At 35.8% G+C, this 26,073-nt stretch overlaps 1 protein-coding gene across 4 annotated transcripts in view; it reads right to left on the bottom strand.

Moving 5' to 3' along the window:
• Nucleotides 1–26,073, bottom strand: part of RALGAPA1 (Ral GTPase activating protein catalytic subunit alpha 1) — a 139,510-nt gene that overhangs the window by 67,720 nt on the left and 45,717 nt on the right. For 2 of the 4 annotated variants that reach the window (XM_080344697.1, XM_080344698.1), the window contains exons 17-28: nt 24,019–24,159; nt 16,284–17,852; nt 14,267–14,391; nt 11,869–12,091; nt 10,606–10,782; nt 7,019–7,171; nt 5,302–5,495; nt 5,075–5,173; nt 4,810–4,965; nt 3,218–3,346; nt 2,102–2,227; nt 867–925 (exon numbers count right to left, since the gene is read on the bottom strand). In XM_080344697.1, coding sequence (XP_080200823.1) covers nt 867–925; nt 2,102–2,227; nt 3,218–3,346; nt 4,810–4,965; nt 5,075–5,173; nt 5,302–5,495; nt 7,019–7,171; nt 10,606–10,782; nt 11,869–12,091; nt 14,267–14,391; nt 16,284–17,852; nt 24,019–24,159 — 3,151 coding nt within the window. The remainder of the gene's footprint in view (nt 1–866; nt 926–2,101; nt 2,228–3,217; nt 3,347–4,809; nt 4,966–5,074; nt 5,174–5,301; nt 5,496–7,018; nt 7,172–10,605; nt 10,783–11,868; nt 12,092–14,266; nt 14,392–16,283; nt 17,853–24,018; nt 24,160–26,073) is intronic. The other 2 variants (XM_080344699.1, XM_080344700.1) reach the window with 2 other exon arrangements.

Raw genomic sequence — 26,073 nt, 5'->3', positions numbered from 1 at the left:
GATGAAAACTGCTCTTTGTTTTCCAGCAAAACATGTTAAGGTTCAATGAACTGATTTTTCCAGTGATATTTTTCAGGCATGTGGTCCTAGTATCTTGCATTTGCTAAGTAACAATTTATTAGCTGAGCATGTATAGACACTCAACCCAAACACATAAGGCACACCAACGTATTCTTTCTTGGTAGGCACTACAGATTCTTGTTTCAATCCCATACACAGGACTCTATGACTGAAAGCTTCAGGGCATAGGTAATAAGGAAAAAAAATCCTAAACAATTTAAGAAACAGAAAAGAAAACTGGTAACTATCTTTTTCCCTGAAGTTCTCTATTTGAGAAAATGCTTAGGTTTAAGTATCCGAACAATCATTGCCAGTTTAATGCTTAGCCCAGTATCTTCTGCTTCTTCTCCATATAGTGAAGAAAAGCTCACGAACCTTTAATTATTTCTGTTTGTCAAATTAAATCATGCAGTCTAATAAAAACTAACCATACCTCTCTTGTAAGCAATCTTGTCCTTAATCAAACTCAAAAATGCCTCTCTAGTCTGAAAACCCCTGAGTTGAGCACTAAGATATACAGCTTATATTCTTACCCTTATTATAACATCCTTTTCTATCAGCCACTATCAGAGAGAGGATACTGAGCTAGATAAGCATTTGTTCTGTCAAAAAATGTTTGTTTCGTTATTATCTCTATTTAAAAACAACTTCACATTCACTTGGTAGACCACAGTTTTTCTAGTGGCAAAGAAAACCACGAACAAAATACATACAAATTTTTACTTTAAGCTCTTCAATATATCCAACTCAAACCAGTATAACAAAGCGAGGAATCTATTAATTTAGAGGCTTTTTGTACGACCTACCGTGCAGGACCAGATGGCTCCTCTCTTGCTGAACTTAACACAGTTTTAATTATGAGTTCCTAAAACAAAGAGGAAAATTTTCACCGATTTACCAATAACTCCATGACATGAAGCATCAGAAAATTAGAATTTTATTATAGCACACACAGGCATGTTGCTCAGCTGAGTCTCTAGGTTTGAGGTCAGATGAATTGTTTGCTTACCACTATTGCAAGATTCGAGTTTCTCCCAGATGTTCATTATTGTGCTACCCCTGGAATATCCCACAGATTACTGTCAAGATTTCTGCTGATTAACCATTTATCCAATTCTTGCCAACACATTTCCATAAAAAAAACATGGGTTAAAAGAAAAAAAAAAGCCTCCCTAAAGGAACAACCCTGAAAGGAACTACAGAAAGTATCTGTTACTTTGAGGTTCAAACAAGGAACTTTTCCCCCTCCAAAATTATACTGATTTTAAAAATCTTTGGAATTAGTTGCAGAACAAATGACTACAGAGCCTTAGGAATGATGTCAAGAAGAACTCTGACTCAACTACAGTGAAATGTCCCTAAACACTGCAGGTTCCTCTCAATAAAGCTCAAGTAAACACCCATTACGCAACAAAAATGAGAAAGAATTAATTCAAAATCTCTCCCCAAAAGGAAGCAGCTTCCACACCATCATCTCTCTCTAAATTGAAACTGTTTGGAAGCTTATGGGGAGCCTTTCTTAGACACAGTAATCATACCTGACACACACACAGCAACTAAACACACCAACTGATCTCTGCCCAGTTTGAGTATACCAGCACACTACCCAATTCTGTTACGACAGAGAGGGAGAGGTCTCTATTAATCTTTGTTTTTTGTCTAAAATAACATACTGATGTACAGAGGTTTTCTAAAGCCCCAAGGAACACAGTCAGATGCTCCCCGTTGTGAATTCTCAATAAATTAACGTACTTTGAACCTCTCAATCTTCTCCTTATCAGTCAATTAAATCTATGATACTACAAACAGCCATAATGAGAGTAGGCTTGAAAAGGGACGAGATTATTAAGTTAACAGCAATTATACAATATGTTTAGTAGCATAAAGTTTGACAAGATTTCATGGGCTCTTGAGCCTTATTTGAAATGATTTCTGAAAAATTTTAGACTCTTAAAATTGTAGTTACTATATCTGGTAACAATATCATGTTAAACATATACTTGGTAGCGGAATACCCTCCAAATACTCTTAAAATTCCTACCTTAACATCAGTAAACTGAGACACAGCAATGTCAGGAATGTTTGGGTGAAGAGCTGGTAGTTCGTGATATAAATTGGGAAAACAGACTAGAGATCCTAAAAGAACTTGTGCTTCAACTCTTGGTGCCTGAAAGAAAAAAATATGAGGAGAGATATATATTCTTACTGCAATTAGGAAGATGACATTTCTAGCTGCCTTAAAAGAGAAAAACGGCTGAAACTCTACACAGCTATTTCCTTTCCCTTTCTGCAAACTCTGTAAGGCTGAGCAAACCCACACTACAGCGCCATGGATTGCTAATCATGCACACCCCATGCTCCCATTTTCCAAGACAGTCAAAAAGAGGCAGAGGAATTGTTAGGACTTCAGACAAATGACTGAGCTGCTAACTAGGCTGAGGTCTTAGGTTCAGCTAATTGAACAGGATGTGGAAAACTACTGGACATGACATGAAGCATTGCTGGACACGACAGGTAACAGTGCAGAAGCTGACAGAGCCTTCAGATAGTACCTTGAGGCTGGATTTCATAGTTAGTTAAAGGGGGAAATGATGTGAGCAACAGTCAAAACTCACAGACAATGGGAGGGGAGCACTGGGGATCTTTGAGAGAGTACAGTCATGCAAGATCAACAGCATCTGGGTAATTATATCAGTATTACTATATAAGGCTGAAATTGCCAGGGTAACAATATCTGAAATACATCCAAATAGTGCAAACAATAGCAGGTTTGCGTTCTCAAGCATGATCATCAAAGTCATTGCACAGCAGAGATATGGAGGAATAAATATACTTTTTAAATGAAGGTACAATCAAAACGGGTATTTATTTTAAAACATTTTGAAGTACAGATAAATGGCAGTCACAATTCCAAGAACTCTGAAGTAAAAGAATATTCTCTGCTTCAATGGTAATTTTTGCATTCTTCACATATTTTCTGGAGAGAACTTGCATGTGTAGTGTTCTGGAACAAACCACTGATAGTATGTCTATTTGCTACCCATTACATTGAATTCTAGAGTTAAATTAACACACTAGTGAAGGAAAGATAGTGCTCAGTTTTCTCTCAAATCCTTTCCACTCACACGTAAATGAGAATTAACTGATGAATACTTACATTGAGGAAAGAAGAAGCAGCCACTCTTCCTGCTGCTACAATGAAATCCATAATAAGCATGGTGGCACCAGGCAAACCAAGCGAAAAGAACTGAGGAGAGCAGTGCTTGATGATTGTATTGACAATATCCTTGAAGAAGGAAAACAGGAAAAAGGAAAAGAAGAGCAGCAACGAGATGACAGTGAATGAAAAAAAGACAGGTATTTATCAAAGGTAGAAAGTAAAAATGCAAGAAAGTAAATTCATTGTGACAATTAAGACACTTATTACTGACCAATGAATAGCATAAAAAGATAAATTCCTTAAGTACACTCATATTAATATAAGTAAACTGTGGCATACATTACAGATCGATTTAACCTTGGACACTATTGTATGGTGGTCAATACCAGGTCACATCTTACATTCATTTACATTTAGTTTTTAAGAGTTCTATAAATGATTAACCATTCATTTAAATATGTACAGAAGAGATACAGTAAGATAACCAGCTACCATACCTTCTTAACATGCTTAAATCCTCCCCAATAAGTACCATCTGACTAAAACTTTAAAGAAGGTATTAGCCTTTTACATATATCTGTATGTAACCAGAATATAAAGACAAAATATAAAGTGTTTCACAACATTTTGGGTATATAGTTATTCAACACAGCACATCACATTCTTGTAGACTTAGTGAGGCAGTTGTTAAAATTAATGTACATGATGCAATTACTTCAAAATATTAGAAAAAGTAGAAAATGTTTTAATTATTAAAAAAAAATTTGCAAGTTCACAGATACGAAAAAATAACCCTTTTCTTCCTTTTAATTTATTCTCCAATAGCAGTGATTTCCATTTAAATGGCAAGACGCCATTAGGAAGATTTGCAATCCAGCAAGAAAAGCAGTGTAAACTGGTTTTTAAAGAACAGAAACTGGAGAGCTGTATCCATAGCCAACCGTGGAATAATTTTGGACTAGTTCTATTTTGCCCAGTTAATGAAAGCAGAGTTGTTTGAACCTTTGATCTCCCTATGCCTCTAACTGCTCCTCCAAAAAGTTCACAAAAGCAACTTTTTCACAGTCCTGACGCAAGCCTTCAAAAAGAGCTTTTAAACCACACAATATTTTCAGACTTGTTCATATTAAAACCTATGAAAGAGATCCACTCCCCCTGAGATACACTCAGTAAGCTTGCTGGTTCCTGCATGTGCTCTGTAAATAAACTACTCCAATGCAGTGAGCACAATTTATGTTCCCACTAGCTAAACCGTGTCATCAAGGAGGAGTAAGAAGAGTAGACATTAGAGAGATCTGCTTCATTTTCTTTCTTGCATGCTTCAATCTATAACATACAATCAGTAAAAAATTAAATAATACCTTTTCTGCCTTCGTGTTTGCTTGAACTGGACTACAAAAAAAGCATTCCTGATTACAGCCAAGAACATGAGGGCCGTTTATCAAAGTTCAGAAAACGTATCAGTCACATAACCATTTTCAAAGACAAAATTAAATTACTCACCTGAAAATCCCTTCAGTATTTTTGATAAAACAATTCAGTTTTAGTTATACTATTCACATTAACCTGAATTTTGTAATTAAACTTACTTGATCAACATGAAGAAGTCCACAGTGCATTATATTGTAGAAATGAGTTAAAAAATCCTTGTTTGGAGAAACATCTTGTCTTCGTTTCATTGTCTTACAAATGAGCTTATAAGCATGTAACTTCCCTTGTTTGTACTTATCAGTCAGCATTGTTGCCTAAGTTTTAGAACAATATTTATTATACATAAATCAAAAAACAACATTAAACACTTCCACAACTCCATGAACTTTTATTTCTGTTTCACTGCTTATTACTCAAATTCACCTTGAACAGCCATGGTGTCAGAATTCTGAGTGGTGGAATTAAAACTGGTGGAGACGGTGAAGTCAGATTATCTGTTGAAATACCAAGATTGTCTCTTATCTGTAATTATTAAAAACAAAACAAAAAGGTAACCATGTAAGGGAAATATACGAGGTGGTGGGATTTTTTTTCCTTCTGAAAATCCTGCCTTATTGGGTCAGGCTGCAGAAGATGTTCAGTTATTTTACCTTGGCCAGATTCTGCCACAGTTCGCACAGGTAATCAAAAACCTGAGCATGAATCTCTGGATCCATGATGCTGTTGACATCTCCCAGAATTCCTAGCATTCGCCTCCACATCACAGTAGCAACATCTGCATGCCATCCTGTGAGCGTTCCCCCAGCCATCACACTGCAACATTCTGAGGGGAATTCACTTGTTTCTGCAATGGAAGAAAAAATTACAGTGAGACCTACCTCTCCAGAGAAAGAAAGCTCTGACACAACTCTTACATACATAGTTTTCTTAAAACGAAAAGGAAAAAAAATATGACGCTTTCAGAGTAAGGTATTTCTTACCCATCCAGCCACCTCAAAACTGGAAATGTTTATGTCTACTTTCAAACTCTGTAGAGGAAGAAATGTCCTGTTTCTTACATTCTTTCTGTAAGTAACATTTAAGGTCACTTCTGGAGCATTAGTACTGGTCTGATGGACCTACTAAGGCCACTCCTTTTGTAAATGCTGTCTTACGTTCCTTGGAGTCAATGAATCTCCAGAACTCCACTTGTCTGCTTTGAAGTAAAATTACATTTCAACTTCACATTTTTCCCAATCATACAGAAAGATGATTTTTCTTAGAATCTACTAGGAACGTATTTTATTGCAAATTGAAGAGAAAGGTGACAGTAAACTTGTCTCTGGCTACTGTTCTTCACGCAGTAAATTTGTATAAGTGAAGAGAAAGCATTCAGTAACCTAGCAGCACATACTAACTCTCACCTAGCTTTCTCTACACATCAGTGTTATGCCAATGAATGTTATTTTTCAGGTGGAAGATGTTTAATCTATTCTGTCAATACAAAGAAAACTTCAGTAGATTACAATGGTTTAAGCTTAACTCAGTTCACATTTAACTAGCTGAACAGCCAAGTAAACTAGCTGACGAGCCACAGTTTTGAAGCAGCAGGCATCCAGAATCTCCTTTCCACTCCTCTCAGATTTTCAAAACTTCTCAGCACCAGACTTTGCTGAGACCTTCTGAAAATCTCACAGCTCCTACTAGAATACAAAATCAAAATGAAACTGAATTCAGTCTAATCACACAGCCTCGTGTTTTGAAGATCTGGACCACTGTGATACAGACACTAACAGTTTCCAGCCTGTAGATTTCAAAGTACGAAGCAAAATTACGTTATTCCTGTCCATCAGTAGGCTACTTAAAGGAAAATGGTCTGAAATGCACATCAGACACCCTTCTGTTTTCATGAGACAAAATACGGAGAAATGGGAACTTCGTATTTATAAAGTGAATGGACCCTAGAATTCAATAACTAAGGCAGTGGAAGTAATTATAAATGTGTTTAAATATGAAAGGGAAAACAACCAACATTCCAAGAAGAAACTATAACATTACCTTAAAATAATGTCCTATTACTTACACATCAATGCTATAAGAGTTTATGACAGGGCCACATACTAGATTAAGCTGCAACAACTCTAAGCATCAAAAAGGGCAGTTATAAATGTGTGGACTATTAATCCACTGCTAACAGTTCCAATGAATGTAAGATAAAATACAAAAAGGTTTTGTTCGCTTTTAAATCATTATAATTAAGTATTTTTAAAAGTGCAGACGAAATAGCCTTGCACAGGATTTTCTACAACTAACACGATACTAGCTACTTCACTATATGTCATTGGAAAGAAGAAAGAACAGCTTTATATTTTCTGTTTCAGATATTGCCTAGGTCATCTGGCGTCTGTAAAACAGAGTGGTGGAGCTTCTCATCCAGCTGCAGATCCTTCTGCTCAATATGATCTGCATGAAGAGTAGCAGGAGAGGGTGTCTGTGATCGGGATCCAAGAGCAGATTGGATTGGAGAAGCACTTTCAGAGCCTGCAAATGCAATTTTTAACAGTTACCTTAAAGGCTTTTCTATTTTCTTGAGCTACTGAAATGTTGTCTAAACATAGCATTAAAAGAAAACTGAACTACTTTTATATATCAGATCTGGGCAAGGAAAGATATAAAAACTGTAAGCAGAACTCCCTGTGAATGGTGCTCTGAAAGAAAACAAATTACATGCATGAAAGCTGAGAGATGAACATCAAAATCAGATAGGTAAATGGATTAACAGACCTCTAGTTTAGGTCCAAATAATTTTAAATGTATTAGTTCTGTAGCACTTCCAGTGTTCTGAATCAGTCAAATTTATCTCCAGATTCCCTCACCTAATTTTTTCTCCAGCCAAGTGGTTAAGCAGAATTTTTCCTGGAACATTGTTTTTTCCAGGTTTATGGATGCATGCAAGTTAATTTATAAATAAAAGCTCAAACCACTAACTGACAACGTTTGATGTTTATCTGCCAATTGCACTGAGAAAATCCATGTGAAGCAAAAGTCAGAGGAATTTTTTTCCTCTAAGACACGAAAACACAAACGTTTGAATGGCAGTGCTGCAAAGGCATTTTTCCATGATCCCCACTGAACAACCTCTAGGCAACTATTTGATCTCCTCTACAGAGGAAACTGTGGAGATGGAGCGGGTATTTGTATTTTTCTTCTGTACTACCTTAGTTTCACTTCCTGATTTTGCCTAAAGATCCTTATAAAAACCTGAGTTTGATCAGAATAGTCAGATGGGAAGAAAAAAAAAGACAACAGATATGTTACCACATACTTCTCTAAACATCACCACATTAAAAATGGAAGAATTCAAATCTATTAATTTTAACTCTTAGACAAACGTCACTGGGGCCCAAAAATATTATAATGTTATGCAAAGTTCAGAGTTAAACTGAACTTTAGGGACAGCAATGAAAAACCGAGTCTTTTAAAATAGTAATCTTTCCAAATTATCGGCTGTGAAGTGTTCTTTCTTGTAAAGAAAACAAATTGTTTAAAGAACTTGAGAGAAAATGTCAATGTTATCAGAAATTGTGGTAAACAATCTTAATTACATTGTTAAACTGCAAAGGTCTCTATCTGCTTCAAATGGCAAAGGCAATGAAGCTTTTACCATCAATTTAAATCACCACCTCTGCGCAGCAGAGATGGACACCACTGGTTCACACCCAGACTGCAGTCTGACCCAGCAGGGAACGATGCTCTCCTCTCGCTACTGACCACTTGTTTGCCAAATGCTCACAAAGATAATGTAAAATACACACCTAAAAGCTGTTCAAAGAAATCTTTTCCTACTTCTCTTCCATTCTGCTCACTAAGTGGGGTGATTAATGCAAGTAGACCGAGAGAGAGGAGGTGGGGGAGCTTGTGGGGAGAAAGCGAGGGTGAGGGACAGAGGGGAAGGAGAGGGAGAGAAAGTGCAGGAAGGGAAGGAAAGGAGGAAGGAAAGGAGGGAGGGAGTGAGGGAGGGAGGAAGGGAAGAGACCTTTATATGACAGAAGAGAATGGTCAGAAATCATTATGGAAAGTTTGCTGTACTGGAGTCTTGTAAGAAGCACTAAAAGATACTCCAGCATACACGGATCCAAATTTGACCGAGAATACTATGGGTTCAATTTGTTTTAAGACTCAAACAGCAATCAATAGTCAACTCAATCATTTGCTAAGAGTATGAAAGAATGCCTGTATTCCAAGAAGAAATTTTCCTTCCAAAAACCCTCAAAGGAAAACTATTTAGAAACACATAGTTTTCTGAGCAGCTGAACCACAAAAAAAATCATTTCTTATGAGTGGTTTTGGGGTTGAGTTTCTGCATGGATTTGCTGGTATGTGACACAGCTAATTCACATTGCAGCCTCCCTGTCACGGGACTCTGCATACCTGTAATTTTCACTAGAGAGCTGCCTATCTTTCATAAAATTTCAAATAAAAGACTTTCTGTTTTCTTATATGCCAATTTAGCAGAAATTATACAATGAGGTCCAACACAATTGAGGGCATGGAGCAGTCAGACAGAGACAGAGAGTGTAATCGCACAAGTCTTGCTTCCTTGGGAAATCCAGCTGAAGTTAAGTGCATGTGACACACAAAAGCTGCCTCTCTAAAACAGCAGTCCAAACAACAAGACAAGACAGCCACAGAATCTCTCAATGGACAACTCAGTCATTAATCGCAATCTTATCAATTCAATTATAGCGCAAACTTGGACAAAAATACCAAACAGTAGTGAAATTATTAACATTTAAAAACAAACAGAAAAAGAACAGGTTTTCTGCAAGGACCTCCAACAAGCACACAGCAAAGAGAAAAATGAAGAGAACAGAAGTCAAGCTGAACATTGTTGAACAAGCTTAACAACAATGTCCAAGAAATCTAATACCATATTTCTTTCAGCAGAAAGGCCATATTAGAAAATTAAAATTGTTGCAGAGGAAGTAAAGATGTCTTCCAATCTCTCTGAAAATGCAGAGTTTGATTTCTCACAGAGAACAAGACACTGTATGTAGGTAAAAGCTTTGACAGACAAACAGGTACTTGTTGCCAGAGTTGTAACAGGAATCGTAGCGCATAACCGTTAAGGGACAAGGAGTATGAAAATGACAACGGACATCTTTACTTCCCATTTACAAAATCCGGCAAAAGATCCTTCTTCCAAATACTCCTCAGAAAGGAAGATTCTCTCTTTCAGAAAGGAGCCCATTAAATTCAGGTTAACTGCACCGCTTGGTGATTGCTAACCTAATCGTTATTCTCTTTCCCAAGAAACAGTTGCAAAGTTAACCGGAGGAGCCTCAAGCTCACCAGCTGAGGCTGTGAAACACTGCTTCCCAAAAGACTTACTTTTTAATGAAATCAACAGGAAAAGTATTAAAAGAATTCTTAAGTTACATAAATGAAAATTGATCTTATATGGCACAGTGACTAACATTTTGCACATTAAAAGCTCCCAGTTACACAACAGACAGTATATATAGAGAGAGATTAAGATGGATGTATACAGAAGAATTCCATCATACTTCAGTGTGATACAAAGGTTTGAAAGAGTCAAAGAGTCAAAGCCTTCTAAGGAAAAAAATCCTTCCTGGAAATTAGCTATTTGACTACCAGTAGAAGGACACTTGTAAGAGATCTAGCATACATTATGTGCTAAGAGTTTTCTTCCTGGTAATTGTATAGATTTTCTCAATAAGGGTTTAAAATGCATTTAGCACCAAGCCAAGGATCATATGAGTAACTAAGTGAGAAAAAGGTTTTCCTTTTATGTTATTTCATATATTACTTTTCAATAGCAATAAAAAAATAATTTAAATCAAAGAATCATCTTATATAGAATACAGATTCATTGCAGAAGCTGAAACTAGAATTCTTCAGGATGGGTAGAAAAATTTCTGAAATAAATGCCTTTTTTTTTTTAACTACTTTACCAGTAATAGTTGCAGCTTCAGCAGACAATGGTTGCTGATTGAGACTACTTGTTTCTGAATCTATATGGAGTGTAGTTAGACTGGCCACTTCTTGCTCCTCAGCACTCTGTTGCTGTCCTGAAATTGCATCAACGTCAGTGGAAGCTGGCGTCCCTGCCTCAGTGCCAAAGCTGAAATCTGCATGAGGAAAGCACTGTATTAACTTATAACCTAAAAATACAATAATATAAAACCCAAAAGCCCAGCACCTCCAAAATCCTCCATGTAAAACTTGGATGTACATCTCCTATGCTACTAATACACTGCTGCAAAATTTACATAAAATATAACAGCAGAAAGTAATTGACTCTTATTAATATTCTCATTCCTGTCACAAAACTGTTACTGTACTTCTGGAGAAAACACTCCTATTGCATGTTGTGTGTTCTGCTTAGTTGCTCCAAGTGCACCTACATGAGAATAAAGTAAAAATAATGGAAAAATACATTAAGGAACTTATTTGCAAAATTTACAAGCTGGAAAGAAATATCCAAGTTGGTTATTAAAGCACTAAATTAAAAATATTACGGCAACTGACACTCTATCAAATGGCTTTTTCAACACTAAAGAAAAAATGTCATGCTGAAATGTTTAAATAACATCACTTAGTTGCATAACATCTACATATCTAAGAATTGTAATTTCTTCAACAAATACCACCATATAAACATCATTTCTCTCTTACATAATACATTAAGTCATAATTCCTAGCAACCATAATGATCTCTTCTGTTGAACAAGAGTGGGAATGAATAACTAAAGTAATTATGTTATTAAACAAAGCATACTAATTTTACCATGATGTTACACTTAGTATTTTGACTAAGCTATAGCTAGACAAAGCCCTTCTTAAAATTTTACCTTAATGTTTTCAAAAGAATTAAAATAACTTCCAAAAAAAGTAACTTTTCATTTCTATATTTTGGGCAAAACAGACGGATACGCTGCAGGGCGCAGACAATATTGCTTTTTAACTTCTGTTCACTGTTGTTCTGCTTTTTGCACAGTAGTATTCCAGTGCTCTTTTGTTTAGTATACTATGAACATGATAGCCTCTCTCAAGAACTCTGCTTGCTCCATTAACTTGCTAATGATTTCAATGAGAAATCAAGATAAGCTCTCTCTACAGAAGACTGCTGGCATATAACTAAAAAAAAAAAAAAAAAAAAAGAGAGAGAAATTTGCAAGCAAGCAACCAAAATACGAATACTTTTGGAAAAATACACTTGCTTTCAAATTTGCGGCCATCATACTGGAAGGCGCTGAAGGAGTCGGAGTGGCTGTCGGAGCTGATGAGGTCACTGCTGCCTGCACTGGCAGGTGATGTCCATTCGGAAGGCACACCTGGGTCGTCTATAGGACGCATTTGGTTCTGTTTGTTCAATATATCTGGAAGGTCTTTAGGAACCTCCAGGCTGCCAGGACTGCTTCCTCTTCTCGTCACATTCTAAACATTTAAGAAACATAAATTATCTTACAATCTTGGATGGCTTATTTACATATAATGCAAAATGCAATCACAGATTTGCAAGTGTCAGTATGTAAGAAATAGTTCACAAGGACCTAAACCAGAAATTGTCAACATACTACATACATTGCTAAGACTTTCCAAAACCCCAGACAAGCATCAGGAAGTTAAGAACCTAAAATCACACAGTCACACAATTTCTTAAAGGCAAATTTTATTTGCATAATGATTTTTTGGGGACGTAACTTAAAGGGCTAGGATTCAGACCAGCATGTGCCACACATGTATTAAGAAAGTCTTCAGAGAGAAAACATAGCAAAAAAGTATATTTTCTCCAGCTTACGTCTAAATTCCTAACAACACCTTGTCAACCTTGGTTGCAGACACAAGCAGAAAGAAAAATTCAAGGTATGTGGTGTTCTCTGGCCTACTATGCTATAAGCAAAAATTTAATGTACACCACAAGCAAATGAATTTTCTAATTAATGTGCTAATTTTCTTACAATCAAGCCAAAGCCTCAATATTGACTTGGACAATAAAGACAGCATATAGCAAAAATAAGATATATAGATTTGCTCATGTAGAAGTAAGGTGGTCTACTTGGAGCCTTTCTTTAAGCTGTTCTTTTCACAGATAGGACTCTCTGCTTGAAGGAAGAGAGATACGGGTAGAAAAGCTATTTTATGAAACAGCTTGAAGTCTTAATGCATTATAAAACTGAAGGTGACTTCCTTTTACACTAGGTCCAGTCACTCCTCTATTCTTTTATTACCCTCCTATTAATTACAGATTTGCCTAGGCTGACAAGCTGTTCATGATACAAGATTTTAATATGACTACTTTAGATTACAAAATCAGTGTCAGCTTCAAAATATTTTTTCGAACCTAACTCAGCTGGTTTTTGCTACCTAAGGAATGTACCAATTCTCTTGTTGAACTATTAACTATCAATATTCTTGCCCATTTATGTGAAAATAAAAAGTATTCCCTTTCTCTCTTTTGTCTGTGGCCAGATGCAACAATGTCTGTTTTATTAATTGGCAGACCAAGTTAATATTTTTTTAATAGACTTCAAGTTAGTATTTTCATCTTGTGACTCAAGACCTACTAACAAGAATACGTTGCACCAGCAATCAAGTTTGATGAACATAAGTTCAATACAAAGGAGAGAAAACAATATACATTTAGACAAAGTTTATAAGTCCTCTCTTGCCATTTATCAAAGAGAATGCTAAATAAACATTTTTTTTTTAATTACTTTGAATAATCTTTTTCTGCCCCTTATTTAGTTGCCCAACAACTAAACTACTCATTGCCAACACTCTACAGAAGCACATCTTAAAATGACCCTCTTTTCTTTAAAAATTGTTTTAAAATTCTAAGCAGGAAAAAGACCAGGACAACTTTGTAGCATTACATTTAAATTGTTATTAATTCTGTTCTTCATTTGCAACATTTTTTAACATCTTCCTTTTCACTGCTAGTTAATAAAACACTTATCACTTTGGGTTAGTTGTCTCATTCTGTAAGCATTTAACAGTAACCTGAAATTCTTGACTTAAACTTGATTAAAATTTCTCATTACGGATGATATACCAAACAACATAACATATCTGGAATAGAGTATAACAAAAGTTGGTTCAATTAGCATAAAACTATTAACAAAAAATTATTCAACACTTGTAAATGAAATTAAAAAAATGAAGGAAACAGAGATGCTAGTAGTGTTTTGTAGTCTGTTGCACCAACTAAACCTGTAGAGAATAGTACCATACTACAGCATAGAACTGGGTACCACACTGAAGACTGCAAATTTACATATAAACCATTATCCTGAAAGTGTCTGTGTACAAAGATCTTTACAGGTGTGATTAAGGCCATTCAGGTTCAATGAGACTATTTATCTGACAGTTATTTTTTCATTGCTTCCACAATGAAGATTTAATAGATATGAAAACATGAACGATATAAAATGGCTTGAGTCTATGTCAAAATGATTTAAAAGCAAGGAATAATTAAGTTATATTCTTAATCCTTTTTGATTAATAAAATTCAGAGAAAGATATTTTGACAAACTGACTTATAATGTCATTGACAAGTTCACACATATATGCAGACCTACATATTGAAAAGTAAGAAGTTTAAAGGCTTACCAGTGCACTGCCACTGCGGAGTCTCTCAGCTATAAATTCATCCATGAGGTCAGGAACATTTGTATTGCTACTGCCAATATCACTATCAATATGGTGCAGCTTTTGACTCATGTCCTCTCTATTAGCTAAAAGCAAATGAACAACTGTATATAGTAAAAAACACATCAAGACGTTTTCAAAACAAAACATAAAAAAATGAAAAAAGCCCTGTTAATTAACAGAAATTTAAAAATAAATCAAAATTGTCAAACATGCATTTTAAGAAATTCCCTCTTTTAAAGCAGATTCTACTGTAAGAATTAGTACGGCTTCTTCTTCCCACTAAGCAGGGGTTAGTTGATTTCCAGTACCACCTCTAATAGCAAGAAGCTTCTAGGTAAGCACTACTCAAAGTTGTTAATGCTTGCTTTAAGGATACAGCATATATTCTTCCTCCATACCACAAAAAATAAGTAATAAAATGTTTTTATGATTCCTACAGGCACTCCTCCTTCATTGCATTTCTAATGAAGAGCAATGCAGTGGAAAACATAAATGAGGCTGTAACATATACTAGTGACAAATGTCAATGTGGCACCGTATACAGTTAGTATAAATAGTGCAAAGGAAATCTTATGTAATAAAATTACATGCTACCACAGGGAATGAAAATTCAAACTCTGGATGGTCAATGGTTATGAACAATTAATTAAGCATACTCATTTATGAGTTTTATATTTTTGATATAACTATACTGTTCATATTGAACTGTGGCTGTTACACGTGACTTTGCAATCGTAGCCTTTAAAATCTTCCAGTTTTTCCAGTTCAGGTTTTCTCTGTAAGAATTTGTCCCTCCATGTCATCTCATGAGACCACAGTGAAGCTTATTCTAATATTGAGGCTCTGCTAAATGTTACAAATTTCCAATAAAATATACTTCGAAAATTAATGCTTTCTAGATCTCTCTTTTTCAGAAGTCCAGATTCTGCAGAGAAGTAAACAGTTCTTTTGAGACCCATGACAGTCACGTTCTGCTGGTGCTATGCTTATAAAGACTGCCCTCAGGTGGCATTAACATCTCGATGCAGGATGCGTTACAGAATCCTCTGTTAATCATGCCAGCATAACAATGGGAGAAAAGAAAACCTACATTACTGCTGAAAGTTAATTTATTGTTCATTTAAGGTTAAGATGTGAACTAAGACAATGGATATTAGAGCGACAGCCTTCTTTTTTGATCAGTCCACAGAGGTCTCATAGTTAGCAGGAGAAGGACCATCATGAGACCTTCATGAACATCCACAATTCCAAGAAAAAAGAAAGCGATGAAAGATGTTGCCAAGATGTAACAGCATCCATTTTGACGAATGAATACAGAAAGGCCTATAGCATGTTTTGAAAAAGATTTAAACAATGAATATGATTAGACTCACAGAGAATTGTCAGAATGAAATCATTCCGGTATTAAGAGATTTCTGTTTAAGACTATTTTTTAAAGTTATCTAAAGTGACCTCCAAATGTAAATTTGAGGGGCTTTTTTGTATTGGAGGAGGAAAAGGAGGAGGAGGAGGAAAAAGAGAACACACTAAATGAACCAGAAATACAACTAGTTCAAGCCAGGTCCTTCTCACAATCAAACTACACTCAGAGTGGAATAGCACATTTTGATAAAACATGCATATTCCAATCGTTTGGTAGGCTAAATTTTAGGGCTCTGCACGGTAGATGAAAATTCAAAACACTCGAGGCTTATTAGGTCATTTACTGTCTCTTCCTCCTCCCTAACCAGATGGTCTTCAGCAGCAAAGAGGTTCGACTAAATATTTTGAAGAGGGAAATTAGTAATTTAAAGTATGTAAAAGTAACTTATGCTGGGAGAAAAATGAGCTGGCTGTAGGCGCATGCATAACGAAACAGGGAAAGCAGTGATCATCCCAAAGCCTTTTGATTGCTTATCAGAGCTTGCTTCAGTTGCATTAAGCCAAACTGGTGCTGCCTTTCTCCTTTTGCACTCTGCACACTGTTAGTGCTCACCTGCAGCTTTCCTTCCAAAATAGCCCATTACATGACTGTACAGATCCCTCAGTGGAGCCTCTGCTGGCATTCTGTTCTGCCTCTGTGGGGAAACATTTGCCTTCGGCTTCGAAAGAGCATGGACAACAGTTTTATAAACACCACCCAGGGAGCCCTGCTGTTGTGTTGACTCCTGACCTGGTGCTCTAAAGGCACTACGATTATGGAACTGATTAATTGCAATACCTTCTTTTTGCAACATGGGTGCTTGAGCTTCTGTAGATTCCTTACTTTGCTTGCTGCCAGCTGAAGCAGCATTGATTGCATCTAGAGGTCTATACATTCCAGGTCTAACCAGCTCCGTGACAGTGGATGAGCTGGTGCTCGCACTGGTACTGCTGTTGCTGCTACCACTACCGCTACTACTGAAGCCACTGAGTTTACGAAGTCTTGCTTTCCAAGCAGCCTCTTTGCTCTCAAGAGGATTGTAAAATTGAACCGATTCTGTAGATGGCCTAAAAGTAACATGAACGCTATTTCTTTTTCTAGTCGTTATTTTCATTATTTTGGCCCTATGAGTTACAGTTTCAGATAAACTCCTTTTAGTTGGTGATGGTTTGCTTGTGCCTGTGATGTGAGGCATTTGAGGGTTAACTTGTGCTTTAGGAAGAATTTTCTTTGCATGCATAACACGTGAGTTGGTTACCTTTTCATTAAACTGGGCACCTTTATGCTTTTCAGCTACTGCTGTTTCCACAACTAAATCTATATCAGCTTCAGTGGCTGCTTGCCTGTACAGGTATCTCTTCCCTTCTTTGCTGCTAGGACTACTTGACTCATGATCAAACACATTTTCACATTGTTTATCAATATTTAACTGTCTGGCTTTATCGAGCACTTGATTTCTCGTAAAAATGTCTACTGGAGTAGATGCAATATTACTTATAAAGCCACTTTGGTTTTGTTCTAGGTGCAGCTCTGTGTTATCGTCTCTTTCTGTAACAGTGATGCTATTCGTGCATTGACTGGTCTGATCTCTATTTTCTAATCCATCCAGTGGTAATCTATCATTCTTATTTACTGATGTATCAACTTCGTGAGCAGAAGCCTCACATTTTTCTATCTGAAAGTTACCGCAAAGTTCTTCTTTTTCTTTAAGATATTCTCTCAGGGAGGAAAGGAGATCATCTTCACCTTCAAGGTCAACATATTGGCTTTGTTCAAAGGCTGTGTTTGCAAATTCTACCGGCCCTATTAAATGACAAAGATGATCATAAATACTATCCCCAACTTCCAAGGAGGACTCTCTGCTATTTGTATCAGTGATACGGCTTTCAGTGGATCTATGCATTGAAGAGGTCTCAGTGGAACTCTGTAAGCTTGGAGCATGATGGGATGAACTGTCAATGACAGGAACTGCACCTTTGGCTCTTTCAACTGCAAATGGTTCCAGGATGTCAGAGGTGCTGCTGCTTCGCGGCAGTGGCTGCTCCTCATTTAATGCACCAAAAACTTCACCTGGAGCATCCTCGCTCTGTGAAAAATGTCTGACTCGAGGTGGACGTGGAAGAATTTGAGCATCATCAATGTCTGTAGGAAAAAAGTATATGTAACATGCACTAAAATTTACATCCAAAGACAACATGTATTTACCACTACAGCCTAATGACGTGACTTTAAAAGCCAGGAAAGTTCAGAGCCTTGTTTTCTTAAGGACAACAAAGATACTTTTTCCAGTACTAGAGTGTTAAAAACACACGCACGTAATATCCAGTACAGAATGTAATATAAATGAGTTAGACCATCAGAACACAGTTTTAAATGTTAACATGCATGAGAACGAACAGTGAGACCATGAAACATTTGGAAATACAGTTAAAGCTAGGGCTGTGCCAATAAGTTCAATAATTCAACCAATATTATGCCAGCTAGTTCATTCAGGACATGGTTACCTGCAATACAAATTAGCTTAACAGTAGTACCCGTCGTGGAATTTACATCTTCGGAAAAATGAAAGAGTCTAAAGAGAACAAGTAAGTTTTCTGGAAAATTAGAATTGTTTATTGAAGTGTCAAACTATTACTTTTTTCATAACTTGTATGAGTATGTATGAACTACTGAAATACCAGAAAGAATACTAGCATACAATTATGAATATTATGGCTTATATAACATAGCGTATACCTAAAGACTAAAGCTTTTAAGTTACATGGAAGAGCTGGTCCTATACAGAAAAGATTACTATTCATAATGGATAATTTAAGGATATACCTTTTTTATCTAGAAGAATGTTTTGTCTCTCACTTTCAAAATGTGAAACTAAATACTTCATAAAAGCTTACTTCCCCCTGCTTGCCCAGTTTTACTCGAGCAAATATGGCATTTACGGGAATTACCAAGTTAAGGACCCTGCTACTGAAAAACATCCTGCAGCCTCACAACAGGTAACATTAGAGTAAAACCTCTTCTGTTTTTGAAAAGACCAGAACATTTCTTATGACCATTTAAATTAGCGAATCCTTGTCTCTGTTCAGACTGCTAATATATTAGCATCAGTACAGATCACAGTTAACTGTAATGAAAGCTGCAGTTCCAACATAGATCACCTAGGAATCATATAGAATTATCTTCAGCCCACTTAGCATCATCCACGAAAATAAAGAACCTCCAGATTCGCCTCCAGATTTTCTGATGTTATAGGAACATCACATACCATAAAATCACTGGTGTGGGCAAGACTAAGAATCTCTTGCAGACAGTTCAATTAATTGCAAGAATTCACACTATCCCTTGCAGTCTTTTTATGGGTAGACACTTGAACAGTGAGGTAAAAACAGCTTTCTCAATTTTCTGCTGGTTTGGTTTTGACAGAATTCCTTATTCCCCAGATTTATTTTTACTATCTACCACTTAGAAAGTTGTAGTTATGCTTTTAAAGTCAGGAATAACAATGAAAAGCTTAAATGAACATCAACAAGAGTTACTTGCCACAATAAACAGACTTACCTTGTTGTTCTATCTAGAGGCTTTATCTTCAGGACTAAAATGGCAAATCTACTTAAGATAAGCACAAAATTTAAGCCCCTTTCCCTCTCCTAAATCTGACATGTTACTGCCAAAGCAAAGAAACTATGTTGAATTAATTTTAAAATATTTCAAATCATTACTGCATGGATCTCTATACCTATTTCAGTAATATTTAGTAATGATTATCTGAAGTCAACTTAAAAAGCTGCTTTAAATTGCTCACACTTTTATGAGAATGTTAGAGCTGGAGCTGAATTTCCTCGTATTTTTCTTGTGAGCAAAGCATATAAACTGGAGGAATGAGCTATATCTGTACTTCACTAAATGTATGTGTTGCAAGATCAAAAGTGGTATTTCCATGCTCAATTTTTCAGAGACGTTAAAATTTGAAAATTAGAGATTGACCTGATACAAAGTTTACTGAACTGTAAAGAAGCTATTAAACAAGGAACTCAGAGATCTATATCGGAAAAAGAGAGTAGATATCCAAGCTATTTCAAAAGACAAACATGAACTAAAAATCATTTTATATATACTACACAATGCATTATCCCTTTCCTCTCTCTTCAGCTTTGATAAGCAACAAATTTCTCACTGTTCTTGTTCAACTTATTACTAGCTATTTGAATTAACACCCTCTGAAAAGAATGCTGTTTCCCTCTACTTGGGACTGTTATTTCAAACTGTTGACTCAGACAGAGATATACACAGGTTATGTTTATATAGTCTCAAAGGCAATTCTTACAGCTGCAAAGAAAGGATCATATGATTCAGTCAAAACTATGTATGATAATGTTATACATGGGATTAACACATGTAACTACAATACACAAATCTGATCTTGAGCCCTCAATATGCATCTTTTGTACTTTTTATAAACTCAAGCTTATCTAAAGCAGCAGCCTGAGGACTGCATACTCTGCATGCACACAGTGATTATGATTTTCTAGGATGTTAAAAATTACTGGATGTAGAACTCCAAGTGCATGTCAAGCAGCTCCGCACATTGAAATAAATTCAGCTAGATTTATTTCAGTGTTGATCCAGTACTAATTTTAGGTGCTCACATATGCATGACTAGCACATACAAGTACACAAACATTTTCAAACAAATGTGCAGTGCTTGTGTCAATAGAGATTTCTTTTTTTGTAAATCAGAGGAAGAAACTAAGGAAATGAAAAAGATAATGTTACTGCAGGATCAGCACTGCAAATACAATGTTTAAAAACCCAAACGAACAGCTCCTTCACAGCCGGGGCTCACCCTTGCACACTGGGACACCATCAGTTCCCAAGGAGTTTTCACTAACTACATTGCAATTGTGCACGAGAAGGCTGTGTCTCTGACAAACTGTATGCACTGCTGAGAAACGCTGGCCTGGTTTCTAATACCTTACAGTGAGGAAGAGATTGAAATTGGTAGTTCTAGCCACTCTCACCCGTGTAAATCAACCTTACCTCTCCTCTTTCTGCTAGAAGGCAGAAGGATAGATAAGCTAAAACATAAACTCATAGAGAGAAACATTCTGGCAAGACAGCACGAGTGCAAGTAGGAGATTCCCACAGGACACTGGGACAAGATTATATTTCATCACGAAAAGTTAGTTCAGAAAGCAGAGAAAAAATAACACATTTTGCTTCTCAGCTTTCATTGAAATTATTTTATAAGAACACATTCATTCTGTGAGTTTCAGGGATTAAAGTTTAACTACAACTATATTGAGATTACAATGACTATTCCTTTATATTTCATCTTAATGATTATTTACTGATTAGAGAACATAGTTGTAAAGGCATAATATATATCTCCCTTTCATGTTAATACTTCCTTTGCCACTTTCAGTCCCAGTGGATGAGGAAAAATCTCCCACCTGCAGTTCATGAGTCTGCAATTGTGGCCAATTGCTTCCAGGAACCTTGCCTACATCTCACTGACACTGTTCTTCACAAGTGGTCTTGTACCTGAAAATCCTCAACAGTTCAAGGGACAAATGGTTATTTTGCTAGTTATCCTGTAAACATGTAAGACTGGTTTTCCTATGATTCTAACAGGCTAAAAGAAAAGTTACTTTTAGAAATATTGCAGATTTGCAACAATTGCACTACACCAAATCACTTTGCTAATGAAACACCCTAAAGCAGAAATCTCCATTTCTGCTTTCTGGATCCTATTGAAAAGTTGCAAATATTCTGCAAATAGAAATACAGTGTAACTTAGAAACTACACAAAGGAATTACAATCTTAGGAAAAGCACCCTTGATGATGTTAGATTACTAGATGTGAATATTGAGCTTGAAAATCAATATACCTAAGGTAAATGTTTTGGCATAAATGCTTTCTTTGGGACTATCTGTCAAGATTCAGTGTTCAGTAAGTCAATCTTTCAATAAGGAGCGTCCCAGCTAAAAAGGAGCTGAATACTACTTAAGAAAACTTAAGATTAGGGCACCTTATTATTTTGGAATAATTTGAAATATATCCTCTTCTTCAAATTGTGTTGGATCTGACAGTCAGTTGGAATAACATGGATATTCATGTAATCATGCAATAAGAGGAAGGGCTGTCACAGCCAGCTAAACGTAATTCATTTCTTAAAGCATGATTATGATAGAAACAATATGATTACTTCCCAAATTACATGCTATATGTCTGGACACAGAAGGCTTTCAGAAAAGAATATATTTACTGTAAGAAGAAAAGACAAGGACAACAAAAAAGGCCCATGTTAAAAAAAAAAAAAAAAAGGAAAAGGAGAGAACACACGATTAAAAAAATGCAGAAAATTAAAAGAGCAAAGTGCACTCTGATCTAGTGGATAGTGTTTCCTTTACTCAGCTGCTTCCCCATCAACACTCCAACAGGTTGCTTTTCTTCTCTAGAGCTTTTTAGTTTTCTGACAATGTTCAGGATTCTTGGGCACATCACAAAGCTGTTCCAAAACCCATTTGTTTGAGAAGATAACAAAACCAGGAAGCGCCAAGGACATTTTCTACGTTACAAGTGCAAAGACCTGTAAAATTATTTTGCTTTTTAAAATCACATTGGTTGTGCAGTTTTTGTATGGGATGAGTATCAACAGGAACAATAACAGCAAGAGAGCTATCTAGTTTTGCACACTGTAGAAGAACTAGAAGATGCAAGCAAGGACTTTTCAGAAATATGGATGATAAAATTGACTGCAAAAAAACTCTTGCCTTCTTTAAGACAGGATTAATTATCAGTGACTATATGAAAAAAATAACAGTTCACTGTAAAAGCTCATTTCTCCCTGCAAGTGCTCTTAAGATCTTCATTAAGAACTGATTATTTCCAAAAATGTTACGGCCAGGCAAGATCTATTTACTACTAGGTTGTTCATGTATCATTCCTATTAAAAAAAGCCCCTATCTTCTAAGTTCTAATATTTTATCTCAGAAGAGATATCTTTTGCACTCATATGTTTATTAATTTATTACACACAACTCGTGTTTTACTATTGTTTGTGAGGTCAAGATTTGCATTCAAGTATGTCATAATTTTTCACTGTGAAAGTCTGATCTCTCTAGAGTCAGTTCCTCAAACCTTCCTGATTCTCCATTTATGCTTACAGATTGAATACTAAGGACCAAGTTTCTGTTTCACAATACAACTTAATTTTGGACACATAACAAAATACAGTTATGAAAATACAGTTAATACAGTTCTTGATACTTCTTGAGTAACAAAGGGAAATGGGACACAAAAAAAAAAAAAAAAAAAAAAAGAAAAACAACCCACAACAATCCCCCCCTATCTTCCATTAAAAAATCACTGCCATAAAGTCCTCGTATTTCTACACAGTTTTGACTATATATACAGTGCTCCCACTGTGCTCTCTTTCTTTTCTTTTCACTCCTTTAGACAAAGGCGTAATGTGATTGTCAGCCTTAACACGCTACTAAGTTACACCTATGTAAGAGCTGAAGTACAGGAAAACACACACTCTCTGTAAACCCTCATGCATGCACTTTTATAATCTGTGCTAATTCTAATTGTTGAATCAATTTGTTCAAAGAAAATTATCCAGGGAAAGCTAGTGTCACACTTCTAACCAACCACCCTGCTGGACAAAACAATGTTGAGGAAAACAACTCTGTAAAAAATGGATCATTTGGAAAATACCAAAACACAGCACTTCAGGATTCCAAACTGTATAGATTTTTAAATGTTTCTATATATTAATGAAAATCAGGCATACTGTAAAGTATATTATATGATACCATACACTTCAGACATTCTTTTTTCATGGGAGCTACAGTACATCATTACCATGGCTGTCCACACAACATCTATGACACTGTATTGAAAGATTTACGTAGGAAGATGTAAATGGCAAATCAAAGTAAAATTCTGTTCTTCCTTTCCTCCCTCACTCGTCACAAATAAAAGCTTTAGATTATTTGTAGTCTCTGGTAGACAGCTGCTATATTGCTTCTTATGAATAAATTGAAAAAGCAAGAGATTTCTCCAATTTTCACTTTTATGACAGTAAACATTGGCACAGCACTAACTTCTAACAGTTCCAGAATGAATTGCAAAATAGCATGGTATTTTACATAACTCAAAATATTCTTTCTTAATCTCTTCCCCTCTCCCCCCATCCCCCAAGTATTTTTTACTTCAAAAAATTTAATGACTTAGCAGAATTTGAAAGCAGAAGGTTTAAAAAGGTGGTAAAGGGGGTGCAGAAATTAGCAGAGGTGGCACTACCTGAAAGCTCATCAGAAAGGGGAGTGAGAACAATATCAGGCAAGAAGGGTTTGGAAGTATGGATCAGAACAGGAGCACTTTTAGCACTGCGTATATAGGCCGATGGCAGAGCACATTCACCAATGGATCGGCTTCTCATGGCTTTAAAAAGGAAAAGAAAGAAGTGGGGAAGGAAAAAAGAAGAGTGACTATAATGAAAGGCTTGTGTCACAGAAAAAGCAGCAACAGAGAAAACAAAGATAAAAAGGAAGAAAATTCAAAAATTAAAACATTTCAGCACGGCAGATACTGGCAGAGCTGTAAGAAAGAAAAAAATCAGTGGACACATAAGACATTTTGAGTTTTCAACTTTTATGTAAAGCAGCAACAATGCCTTTATTATGAAGATTACAGAGATTTTGCATTCAAAATCAAGAAACTAATTAACACTTGTTTTTTTTCCTATTGCATCAGGGGTTGAAAAATCGAAGTTAAAGTCACTCCACAAGCACTTGGAACTTGAATTTTTTTAACAGAAAAAGCAACTTGCAACTTATGCTACATTTGCATTTTTCTAGCTTCCTTTGGTTTACTCCTGAAAAGGCATCTCTGAATTTTACACATACCCATACTCTTGCATTCATGATTCTCCAAAAGAGATTCAAAAGCATAAGGGGAAAATGACAAGTTCTGTGTGGAGAAATCTGCAATATAATTTGTTATAGTGCCACACTAAAAATGAAGTGACTGAAGTGAAATGGTTTGACAACAAAAAGCATTAAAATGTTTCTTGTTCATAGAGTCTGGCTTTTAATAAATACTGAATAAATCTTGCTAAACTGGTCCTTTCATAAGAGTTGTGGCATCAGGATCAAGGTTGTACCTGCAGCTTTTCTAACAGGTTTTAAATGAATCTTTAGGATATTTGTTTTCCTTTGTCAGAGTAAGACATTGCAAGAACCAATACTGCAGTCAATCTCAAAGTACACTTGAAGGTCTTCAAAAAGTAATATTCGCTGTTTCAAGCAGCTTCATTTTCAAACTGCGTCAAATTTCATAACTTATTTTAAAATAGTTCCTGATCAACATTTTTAAAGGAAACTTCAGTGTATCTTACCTAAATACCATCAGTACAATATTCAATCAGTCTTTGAACTTCTCTCTATATATTTTCAAAACAACAGGGACTATAGACTTAGAATCTCAGTGCTCCTGATCTGTATGGGAATCAGAAGTACACAAATGGAGTGCAGCAAAAATGGAGCACATCACACTTCTAAATCAGGTTAAAGAATTGTCCCTAACAGCAACATGCACATAACTTGGGTAGGTCAACAGACATAGAGCAGAAAACACATTTGACAAATGCAGCATAACTTCAGTGCAGTCTTAACACCAGTTTGAAAAAACAATTCTGAAAGACAGACGTTTAAAGACTGAAGCCATCCGATACTAAATCTAGTTTAGTTTTTTTTTTAAGAAAAGCTACCAATTAAAAAAAAAACCCAACAACTTTAACATTATGTGTATGGCTTTGACATCTCTTTGTTTAAGAGATACAATAATAAAATTCAGGATACAGTGATAGACGCATCACATTCATCATTGCACATCTTAAAATGAACGTAGGCAAGACTAAAAATAACAAGGTACACAGTAAAACTTAAAAGTCTTTTCCAACCTAAACAATTCTACAATTTGGAATAAACCAAGCTTTTGAGATTAGATACTGTGTTGATTGCAGATCTTAACATAAAATGTAAAATGTCCCTTGTAATTTGACTGGATCTTTTCCATCGTATGACATTGATACTAGCAAGGGGAGGGCAGAAAAACCCATTACAATTTCTAAGGTGGAAATTTTACAGAAACTTTTGAAGGAAAAATTGCAGTGTATTATTATTGAAAGGAAAATTAAATTTGAGGTGAAGTAAAACAGTAATGTGATCTCAGCTTATTATTATTTTAAATATAATGTGTTACATTCAATTATATAGTTAAGTAGAGGCAGACTTAATAACAGGATGTGGACTAGGTATCTGAGAGTTTATAACCTTCCGCCATGTTTATAGACAA

This window comes from Nesoenas mayeri, assembly GCF_963082525.1.
Source record: "Nesoenas mayeri genome assembly, chromosome: 5".
Taxonomy (NCBI): Eukaryota; Metazoa; Chordata; class Aves; order Columbiformes; family Columbidae; genus Nesoenas; species Nesoenas mayeri.
This window is presented reverse-complemented; position numbering and strand designations above follow the sequence as displayed.